This window comes from Botryllus schlosseri, chromosome 15 (genome assembly GCF_051294905.1).
Source record: "Botryllus schlosseri isolate E-star chromosome 15, Bs_hap1, whole genome shotgun sequence".
NCBI lineage: Eukaryota > Metazoa > Chordata > Ascidiacea > Stolidobranchia > Styelidae > Botryllus > Botryllus schlosseri.
The window spans coordinates 18,375,364-18,387,435 of record NC_137250.1 but is presented as its reverse complement, the minus strand read 5'-3'; the positions used below and the strand labels follow the sequence as shown (position 1 = coordinate 18,387,435).

Sequence of the window (12,072 nt, the reverse complement as noted above, 5' to 3'; positions counted from 1 at the left end):
GAGGACGTATGGTAACCCTAATATAGGACATATGGCAGTCAGACAACATTCCGACAAGTAATTACAGCAACCCCCACAAAAGAAAAACCACCAACTCCACATGGCCAATGGCCATTGGCCACTCGCATCTAAATTTCCGTTCGGAAATATGAGATATAGAGCACGTGGGTTCTGACAATAGCAATGCGCAGTTTACAATGTGGATATGATGGTTTATTGACTAAATGATGCCAACCACAGGACACACTGGCATATAAGCTGACATTAAAGCTTCATAGGCAGACATTTCAGCATTTGGATTTCGAAGTCAGTTTGCGAAATCATGAATGGTATAGCTAAAGCATCGCCGGCCTTTATACCATCCCCTTGCCACATTTTACTTGTAGCTCAAAGAGTTACGGTGAAGTGATTCATTAGACTGTAGCATGGTAGACAGGTTTTCCAATCTAGTGTGGACCACAAGTACAATAAATGAGCCGCCGTTACATCAAAATACAAGGAAACGCGGATATCCGTTTAACCTTTGAACGGCACTGCCGGAAGACCTCTTACTCCGAGACCAGTGACCTGCAAAATTTAAATAAAATGTGTGACCGCGATAAGGTGAAGCAGCCATCAAATACGGGTACGAATTGACGAAATGTCTATCGATAAAACCAGCATGTTACCAAATAGCATCAAGCAACTTGTAAAGAAGGTCACAGATTTAATTTAAAGTGTTCTACATTTTTGGTGAACAGGGACTTAACAATTGGGACTCGACAAACTATTTGCTCTTGGTAAGCTATTGATATCGCCAAATATATTCGATTACGTAGTTATAAATACGATTATTATAGTGAAAAGTTGTGACGCTTATCGATTGATATGCAGAAGGAAATCATCTACAATTCTACATTTTTCAAATCACACAATAATGGTAACGGCGAAGAGAACGGAAGAACCTTGAACAATGATCCTGATTCTCCCAGAGCGATACCGTTGTCCAGATCGGACTGGCTGCATCGAATAGAGGTAACGAACAACTCGTCCAAATTTGGGCCTCCGAAACAGCAAGAAGTCGTTCGTAGAGCGGAATCGCTGATTTTTACTTTTTCGACGATTTCACCTGAGAATTTGCAACCAAGACCTCTAATAGTAAGATGTGCCATATCGTCCTTATTTATAAGATTTGTCCTCAGTCTGGAGAGCCGGAGCCTACGATACTAAGTATCGTAGGCCCCGGGAGAGCATTGTCTTATAAAAATACATCGCCCTTATTGATTATACTGTCCTTATTTTGATTTTCATCATAGTGTCCTACAATAGTGTGGACACAAGCAAATCTCATGGCTCTCTGCGATTGGTTTACGTCACACCTTCCATTTGGCCAAAGGCAATTTTACGGTAATTTCTGATCGGCTTGTCAAGCTTGAAAATGGATAAAATTGGTACCAATCGAAATTACCACGGTACTGATTGCGAAAATATAAATTTTATTCTGCTCGTGGTCCTGGAACCCCCCAAAATCAGCTTCGAATGTTGCATTGTGACGGAGTTTGGTATTGTAACGCAACAATGCCATCTGGAAGCAGGTAAGGAGCAGCGCAAACAGCAAGCGTATTGGCCATTACTGCGGCGATTTTTTTTTATCTAAAAAAAGGAAAATTTTGACCTAAAAAATTAAAATTTTGACTTTTTTTGACCTAAACAAACTGAATTTTGACCAAATTTTGACCTAACGTATGCAAATTAGGTGTTTTCTCACATAATAGTAAAATTGTACCCCTTATCTTCATTTCTGATTGGAACTGGCTGTCCTAATGAAGTAGTTTGTCTTGAAAAAACGCTTTTGGCTTAGAAACAGGCAAACTTTTACATGAAAAAACTAATATTTTAACGAAATCTGGCCGTATGAAGAATTACAGTAGGTACAATACGTATGGTAGAAATAGTTCAAATTTGTTGTTGTAGTACAACAACAACAACAAGAGATACTTTCCTACATTCTTGGGTATAGAAAGTGCATGTCCTTACTAAGAAGCTTGCCAAGGATGGAGAGAACGTTCAACAGCAGCAGTTGTTGGCTGACAAGACTCAAGTTGTGCGTACACTGCTGGTGACACACCTTGCTTTATTCTGACAATGTTGTCTACATCACAATTTTTCATCATGCGCTTCTTAATATAAGAATGATGCAATGCCCAAGAACTATTTCTTCAGTTAGGATATTGTGGTACGTAGACAACAACACCACGTCTACCTATTTGTTTTATTTGACCGTTTATGATTCACAATGAGCAGACAATTGACCGTTTACAACGGTAGATCTATAAAGTAGGCTACAAGCTGTAAAATATCAAATGATAAGTTCACCGACAGTGCAAAATCTACGATACAAACGAAATGCAGACGTCAAAAAAAATTGACTTTGTGATCAATTTTGACAAATTTTGACCTAAGCGCTACAATTTTGACATGTAAAAAAAATCGCCCTATAGCCATACGGAAAATTTAAGTATTAAAAAGTATGAGAGTAGCTAACAGTATATTCCTAGCATCGCTTGGTGGTGATGAAATGTCAGTGGAATGACCGGTAGTTCCCAACCTTTTTCGACTCACCGCTCCCTTATCATGCTCGACACAAATTTTCGCCCCCCATATTTACAGATCCGAAAAAGAGGACATATATACGGGAAATTTATTTACCTAACTCTGATCGCTGGTGACTGGGACTAAAAAGCTCATTTTTTCGAGTGGGTGCTAGGAAACCGATTTCCGCGTCTACTTTCCGTTGCGTTGACTTTTGGTTAGTCATCTTTCACGTCATATGCAGAATAAGCCGTCTTCGCGTGCATTTTTGGCCGTGGTAGTTATATATATCTCACTGGACGTTCTAAGAGTTTCGCCCCCCTTTAGTATTTTCACCCCTTGGTTTCTCCAAATCACCCACTGCCGGGGGCAGTATACTCCACGCTGGGGACCCCTGCTCGTGCAAGACTATATCAGGCATCGGTATTTTGGCGTCGGTCTTAAATCCTGCCATGACACCCCAAGAAGTACGGGTTGGGTATGAAGTTTCGGCGCACATGCAACTCCGCGATCAGTAGGCTGATAGAAATAAATTGATAAGTCTTGCGTTCGTGAATTGTATAATCCCCTGTTCTATTCGATGCGGAACGGAAGGAGTGTGTCTGTTTGTGAATCGTGTGGGTAAAGGCTAGAGATGAAATGGCTCGTATCAGAAGTTCTGTTGAAAATGGGACTATGAGAAACTTTATCGAAAGCTCATGGGGTACGAGCGCTAAAAATGTTGAGAAATATTGGTGAAGGGGAACAGGGTCGAAAACTTGGTCTGAAGTCATTATTCTGCAACAGCAATGCGTTGGTAGGGAAGAGCTCGATTGCGAGAATCCTTGCTCTCAGGTGTTTGAGTTTATATTAGGACTCCCCATCCTCAATAGGCGGATGCGGAGCTATCAACGAGCAAATCAGGTATAAAATCCTCATAACCGACGAATGAGCAGAAAATAAATCAACAACAACACAGCTTGACACTTGAACCCACCCTTGGTTGTGTCGACTTTGACTATTCCTCCTGTGCCATACATTGCGAGCCACAGATTTCCGTCTGTATCAATACATTGACCGTCCGGTTCCCCATGCTTTTTCTTGTCAAACGTAACGACAACTGTTGGTTCTGAGATAGCACCGGTGTCTACGTCATACTTGAAGCAGCGTATGTTGTACTGTTGAATATATAACTTGCAACGATTATTTCAGGCAATACCGCAACATTAACCTTAGCTTAGTGATTACATCTCTGCTCTCGCAAATCAGAGGAGCTCCCTGGTTGGATTCCCGTTGGCTACTTACCACCAGTGTTGGGATCAAATCATCACATTCGGGTCACTGCAGATTTTGACTCAAGTTAAGTCAAGTCACCAGTTACGAGTTAGGACCAGTCCTTCGAGGGCAGTGCCTCGAGTCAAGTCAAGTCCTTCAGAACCACTGACTCGAGTCATTTCAACACGGTTAACTACGAAGAACTGGTCATAAGGGAATGGTAAGGGCTGTGGTACAGGAAGGGCATATACGGAATTGAGCTTCCGCCAAATGTTTGTTGGGAGAATTTAGTACCAATCCACTGTGGCAACCATACAGTCTGGAGAAACCGAAAAACTTACTTCAAGGGTATCGATGTAAAACATTCTCGAACAGTCTTGAGTCCAAGCTAACCCATTAGATATCTCAACGTCCACGAGTTGTCTTGTAACTGTTAAGTCGGTTCCAAGTGAGAACAACTCTCCTTGTTTAGGAAAAAATTTCGATGGAGCAGTCTCAAGTCCCATTGTACCTTAGAATACAAGCATCTATGATACTACGAGATACGAGTATAACAATTGTCGTTCCAATTTAGGAAGCATGATACTAAATGCATCGTAATAAATATGCAGGATCAGGGCCGTCAATCACGTTGCTACATACTCGTGATGACTGAGATGGTATTTGAACTAGAGCGGGGCATATGCACAGAAGCCAGATTTTTTTCATTTTTGACTGGAGCTGGATCAGCCTTTTATCTAATACGGCCGGAGTCGAATCGGAGCCGGATCAGTACTTTTTCACAAAGAAAAGGGCAGCCTTGCCCCCTTCCACCCCGGCATCCGTAGTTCAATTTAACAGTTCATGGAAATATACCGCATGCAAAGTTCAAGCTGAAATAATTACTTCAGATTAGGGTTGGGCTTGATCCATGAGTTTTTAACTTCCTTCCACTAACAACCTGTGAATAGATGATTATAAAATCGGAGTTTTTCGGACCGGATCACTGCCATTTCTAAATTCCGACTGAAGACAATCGACAATAATCACAGATCATTGGTTATCAGAGCTGGACGTGGAACCTTAAAACGAATCGAACTTAATGGTACCTACGTACCAGACGAAGCACACCCAGCAAGATTACGCCGACATATCTATACTATTGATACACCAGATATTGTGAAAGTCCCCGAGAATTGGGAGACGGCGGCAGAACGTATTCTACTAGCATCGATCGCTACAAACAGCATCCGGACACATCTACTCTGGCTGTCCGAACATAGCAGAACAGCGCCTTCGCCGATACACCGATGAGGTATAAATAATACGAGTTCGTTGCAGGGATATATTTCTTTCATTCATTAACGTGTTGCCTGTCAATTACCTTTAATTTTTTGTTACCATTAGCTGCCAGTCAGCCCCTACTGATTTAACATTGCAACTATGCTGCGTTTGCCGGAGAGGAATAAGGATATCGCATGCCAGGGTTGTAATGACTCGAGTCATGATTCGACTTGTACTCGAGTCATCGGGCATGACTCGAACCAAGTCATATGACTCGAGACTAGGACGGTCAAGAAAGACATTCATTGTAACTTCGAAGAATACATCGCCTAGGCCAAGGTGGGTGTCAGATTCCATAGACTACTCCTTGTCGCTTCGACATCTTCCTGTCTTTTCATTGTATCGCATTTTGTGGTGTATTGAACGGATAAAATTGCTAATAAACCAATGATGATGATGATGATAATAATAATAGTAAAGTCCCCACATTATTGGTATTTCGTCTATCAGTGTTGATAGTTGGAAAATAGGGCCAGAAACTGTTAGGACTGAGGAAAACTTCGAAATTATGAATGAAAGGCATTCTATATCACTCGAGCAGATTTGAAAAAAGTTGATTGAACCGGATTGAACTCAAAACTTGGACCCGGACTCGAGTCACAACGCTATGACTTGGACTCGACCCTCTACTCACTGACTCGGACTTGACTCTGTGGTGAATTGAAAATGACTCAACTTGACTCGAGTGGAAACCATAAAAGTGATATTGACTTGTGATTCAGAACCTTTTGACTTGGTTACAACTCTGTCGCATACGCATAGTGCGAGTGATGTACACATCATGGTCATACTCACACGTGTAGGGTTGCATTTAAAACAAAAATCCATTTAAAACAAGCATGTTTAAAACAAGGCCCTTGTTTAAAACATGTTTTTTTTAGAGTCACATATATTTAATTGTGACGTCACGGTGGATTATCATTGACAATTGAAAATATAGGATAAATATGGCTCTTTCGACGAAAAGGGTTTCCGACCACTGCCATAAACAGACCAAAAATATATTTAACCAGAATTACACCGTTATGCAGCATTTTTCGGTCGGCGCTAATCCTCATCAGAACACCCATTCCGTACCAATGATCTATATCTACATGCTAAAACTGTTGAAACGACGACGATTTCGAAGGTCCAAGCCATCGTATACGTCGACTATTATGGGTGCAAATTGTCCGTAGGCTCATACTAAGTGGTTTTTCGGACGTTTTTACACAATTACGGCATAATTAGACAACGTTTGAAAAAAACACGACTTTTTTTAAAAAAGCATTTGTTTAAAACACTGTTTAAAACAGAGGTCTCAAACATGCGGCCCACCAGATCATTTTGTGCGGCCCGCGTCGGCATTTTGGATTTTTAATTATTCGACAATATTTAACTGCCATATACCTTTTTTTAGATTTGAGAACTTAAAACTCGCTCTAAAACTACTCCAAAATCCTGAAACTACTCATCAAACTTTACTATCACATCACTTTCAAAAGTTACCATGCGGTGGAAGATCAGCTACATGCGTCACATTACCTGTTCATGATGATAGGACTTGACCCGTTGATAATTAATTCGTGACTGAAAATTGTGATTTGTACTTATACTTCGACGTTTTGTAGAATTACTCGAGCTCGTACTGAATGGGTGATAAAATAAGAACGACTCGAGTTGAGTCGGGTCAAACGGAAAGCCGTGACTTGGTGCACCACAGAGGCAACAAACTATACCAAACTGTTATGGGAAACAGTAATAAATCAAAAGGCCGTAGTTTGCGTTGCGGAGCGTAAGCTATCTAAGTAGGTCGGTATGGCAATCATTGGCTTTCTGCCCCCTCCCCCCTTAATGTGTAGTTAGTTTTTCCTGCGTAGTAATGGTTCTCTTTATCCATGTTATTATCGCCTATTGAAGGCGGCGAGTAAAGTAGCGGTAACCTACGCTCCATTGCTGTAACACCAATCGATTCGTCGCCGACTAGACATTTCTATTACTATGGCACATTAATCGGTCGGCAGCTGTTATTCATCTGTAAATCTAACGCTGATTTAATTTTACTTGGTAATGACATGATCAATATCTTAGTAATCAGGAGTATGCCCTCAACCCGGATCAGGGTGTATTGCTCCAATGCTATGATATCAGGTCAATCGTTGTTAATTTTTTTTAATATAATCTACCAATAATTGTGGCACGTCATATGTCCGCTAGCTGCCAAATTATAACGCGACAGTTTTTACGATGTCATATGAGATGCATTACTTACACTCTCGCATGGTGTCTATAACTGCTTATTGCGACAAACTATGCCAAGTACAACAACAGTTTCATTCAAATATTTGAAAATGTGATATTTTTCGTACCAGGCGGGAATTCACAATAGTAATTCACATTTCAAGATGAGTGCGGTATGCCAGTCTGCAAGGTCCCGTAAAATAAGGCATTGTACTTGAAAATACATTGTATACCCCTATTATTGGTGCTGCGGCCCGCGGCGCAATCAAAAACTGTGAAATTGGCCCGAGACCACATTTAGGTTTGAGACCTCTGGTTTAAAACATGTTTTAAACAAAGCGTTGTAAAACACCGTTTGTTTTAAATGCAACCCTACATACATGCAGGTACGCTGGTACAGTGGTACATATGACTTGCTGTTGTTGTTGTTGTTTGTGGTATTAATGGTGTTTGTCGACTACAGGCCAAATTTCTTCATTTCTATTCCGTAGATGCCGACTTGTAGCATGGCCCACTTCTATAGGCTTTTATATGACACCGCTTACACCAGGGGTGGGCATACTACGGCCCGCGGGCCGCATGCGGCTCGCAACACCGTTCTGTGCGGCCCGCGAGAGTCTGAAGAAACTTTAAAAAAAATATTGATAAAATGCGTACTAAAAATCGAATTAATATGGGGACTTGATTAACTGTTCTTAGTATATTTCACCATGATAATTCTACGACAGTGGTTCTCAAACTGGTGGGCGCGCCCCCCTGGGGGCGTGAAAGCATCTGAAGGGGGCGCGAAGCTGAGCTCAACTGAAAAAATTTCATTGCTCCGTATTTAGTCTCTCATCCATCGTCGTAACCTTCCATGCCATCAAACAACCCGTTGAGTTTGCTAGCATCCTGGTTGCGTTTTGTGATATGACGATAAGGGGGCGCAAAATCTTTCACCATCATAAGGGGAGTTTGAGAACCAATGATCTAAGGTAAATACTAGGGATGGTGTGAACCTCTGAAAGGTTCAGGTTCGTGTGAAAGCGAACCTTTTTGAAAGGTTCTGTGTGAACACGAACGTGAACCTCGTGACGTCACGGGACGTCATTTTGCTAATTTCAGCTCTATCTTTCAATGAAGCGATAACCTATATCAATGTACACGATACCTAGCGACTACTCGGGCCACATAACGCCACAATGCTGAAGTACATATTGGTGTTTTAAACGCCGCTAAATGTATCAACTGAGGCAATCAAAGGATATAATACTCTCATAAAATCAATATCTTCCGTCGCTTTGCCAACAATTTCGACGAGGACTTACGAAGAAATATAAGCTTACGCCTTGAAGGTCTAGGCCAGACCGGACAATGTATTCGGCGTCTGGGTATTACTACATTGATATTGAGCAGAGTGTGAAACGGGTTTTTATACTTGCTACAGATATTACCCCATTAACAAGTTCTACAGCAGTAGCCAACACCTCAATCGCACGGATTTGGTTTTAATGATACAGTAAAGATATGAATTTAAGATTGACCCAGTACGCCTGCTAGATTTTTTGCATCAGAAAACGATATCAATCTCATTGATTGGTTGAATAAGCATCATTCGCTGACCACGTATTCGGCTCGTGATGTTGTGTGATTGCGGCTCAAGCTCGCAGCAGAGTGTCACTAAATATCCAGAAACGGAAAGCTGGATATTTCGAGCAAACTATTGTAACAAAGCAAGTAAAACTTTTGAGATTGTCAAGGTGCATGTTCGTTTAGTATTCATTTTTTATGATGCCAGCGCCATACATAGAGTGGCCCGCAGTTGAAATATAATAAATTTGAACCAAAGATGTTACAATGAAGAGAAAATTGTAATCTATGAAAAAGGTTCACAGTGCAGAACCTACCGAGGTTCTGTTGTGAACGCGAACCTCTAAATTTCCGAGGTTCACACACAGAACACGAACGTGAACCTCGCGTTCACACCATCCCTAGTAAATACTTAATATCACAGCGGGATAGCTGCAACGAGATTGACATAATTTGGATCACGAGTGGGATTTCAGATTGGCCACTCCATTTTTAATTATTTCAGTGTTGTACTTATAAAAGACGATTCGGGCGTGTCTTAGGTAGATTCATTGTCTGTATGCGTAGAATTGGGTATATATATTTTATCTACACATAGTAGAAGCGTGTTTGAAGCTAACATGGTTATGATGCAGTCAGCATTGTGTGTCCGGGAACTGAACCAGAAGGGGACAGATCGCTGCTCACAGATTTCAATTTCAATCCTGTTCTAACAATCGGGCCAACAGACTTTCATCTCTATAGTTTTGACAAATTGGTTATTGAGGTCCGGCAGCCTATGAAATCTCGCCACTATATGTTTCTGACGCGCGTACGATATCATCAAAGCAATGTTTGACTTGTTTTAAATAAGCACATATATTATCTCCATGTCCTCACTATATAATCAAATATCAATATTGCGTTTGGTTTATAATGCCAATTTTATATAGTGCGGCCCGCGAATGGATTCATATGTTGAATGCGGCCCGCGAGCTCAAAAGTTTGCCCACCCCTGGCTTACACGGATGAGATGGCGACATGTCTCGTTTGCAATTAGACAGACCACCCGCCCGTCGCGTTACTTCGGATTGGTTCGAACCAAGTAGGAGACTTATTATGGAATTGCAATGAGCATTGACTGGTAATAATGAAATAATTTGACTGGTATCAAATATAACCCCGAGACGGGCTTCGCGTCAATTACGGGAGAAATCAGGCCGTAAGAATCATTCATTTAACATACAACATAAAATGATTTGGACCTGTACAAGCACAACACATGCCTTTACTGCAACATGAATAAGTCAGCATCTCACCTGCCCAGAAACGACCACGAGGATCGCATTTACCATCGTTGAAGCGGCATTTAACGTTTTCCGTTACTGTCGCCAATGTCTGAATTTGACCCGACTCTTCATCGATGGATAGAAATCTGTGTGAAGCAGCAGCAACAAGCCCGCCCTTTTCTCTTGGTACTACAGCCCCGACGGTGGGATCTAAGAAATGGCATCAACAGTATAAAGTGTAGTAAGGTGACTCAACGACCATGGACCGCAATACACAACACAGCCGGATTTTAATGATATAACTTTAGAAAAATGAGGCCACCTGGTAGCGTGATTGGTTCGGCGAAACTGCGGGTTTTATAATCCAAACGGTGTATTTTTGATTCATCAATATCCACGAAGAGTAGCCTTTGTTTGGTGTCATCCCAATGAGGACCTTCTCCTAACGTGGTGAAGTTTTTCGCTATATTAACTACGTTTGACATGGTAAGAATATTACGAAACTGTACATTGTACAAGGGTATATTACGAAATTGACACTTTTGTTATCCACGGCCAAAAGACTCGAGATTAAAAGCACATTCTGCAATCTGAATCGTAAGTTGCAGCGATGCCGAGCCAGCCGCTCAGCACTCAGCAAGTCGGCATTGGAATCAAGAGATCGTGTATTTCGATCACGAGCTTGAGGCTCTGAGTTGCCTGTCTCTTAGGATTACAAGGACTTTGTGAACTGCCATTAAGATTCCCCGAGTTCGCTGTTTGCAACAGGGGCACCAAAACTGTGATATGCTGCACAATACAGTGTAGCATATTCATAATAGAATCACTCAGATGCTCGCTTTTGCCCAGACCTACACACCAGTGACATGCGTTGAGGTTAATCGTTGGTGGGGCGCTGACCTTTTAGAACCCGAATATTTTCGGCTGATACTCGTCATGGGTAATCGTCAGCAACCAGTATATATGCATATAAATGTATCCAGAACGGTAGGATACAGTTACCGACTAGTTTCTTATCACATTAGCACTCTTCGCACGCAGGCTACACAAAAAAAATACTATATATATCCGCAGTTGAAGGTATAGTAGGTATAGATGGAAAATAGATGACAGATACATCAGTATGGGAATGCATTTGCTCTGCACTACATGTTGACCGTCGCAACTACCCGATTCATACCACACCGTCGCTTTGCGGAACCGATAGCGTATTGTATAACTCAGGGGTCGGGATCTAGTGCGGAGCGGATGAAGAAATTCTCTGGTCCTACTCCGATCCTGTTATTTAAAGCTCTGGTCCGGCTCCGGCCCGACTCCTAGGCCGGATTCTAGAAATGACCATAATACGGCCTGAAAAAAAAGTAGATAATACTTATCTACTCACAGTATGGTATTGAATATTGATTGAAACAATGCAAACAGGACATTAAAAACCCAAGGATCAAACCCAACCCTTATCTGAAGTAATTACGCCAACTTGGACTTAGCATGTGGTTTATTCCATGAACGTTTCACTTCAACTATTGATTCGAGGGTGGAAGAGGGTAAGGCTGTAATATTCTTGGTAAAAAGTACTGATCCGGCTCAGGCAAAAAATGAGAAAATCCGGCTGGATATCCAATCCGGCTCCGGTCCATGCTCCGCCCTATCGGGAACTTTTTTAATCAAAAGCGCCATATTTATCCTAAATTATCCCAAAGAGCTATACATAGATGTTGACTATTGCGTCACAATCGGAGATCGTCACTGATGCACGAAATCAAAATTAACTATACGTGCGGTTCTTCGCGTGCGCCGTATTTTCTTCGTAAACACTGATGTGAGGTTACAACGGACCCACTCACCAAACCGGTTGCTTAACATTTGA

General features: G+C 41.6%; 1 protein-coding gene across 1 annotated transcript; it reads right to left on the bottom strand.

Annotated features, from left to right (window-relative positions):
- Positions 1 to 191: 191 nt before the first annotated feature.
- LOC145457908 (regucalcin-like) lies at positions 192 to 11,175 on the bottom strand. The gene is made up of 6 exons (XM_080336202.1): positions 10,528 to 11,175; positions 10,236 to 10,415; positions 4,167 to 4,336; positions 3,548 to 3,728; positions 945 to 1,108; positions 192 to 567 (listed from the first exon to the last, which is right to left on the bottom strand). Exons 1-6 carry the CDS (start codon positions 10,688 to 10,690, stop codon positions 517 to 519), a joined length of 909 nt encoding a protein of 302 aa, XP_080192328.1. The 5' UTR covers positions 10,691 to 11,175; the 3' UTR covers positions 192 to 516.
- Between the last annotated feature and the right edge of the window lie 897 nt (positions 11,176 to 12,072).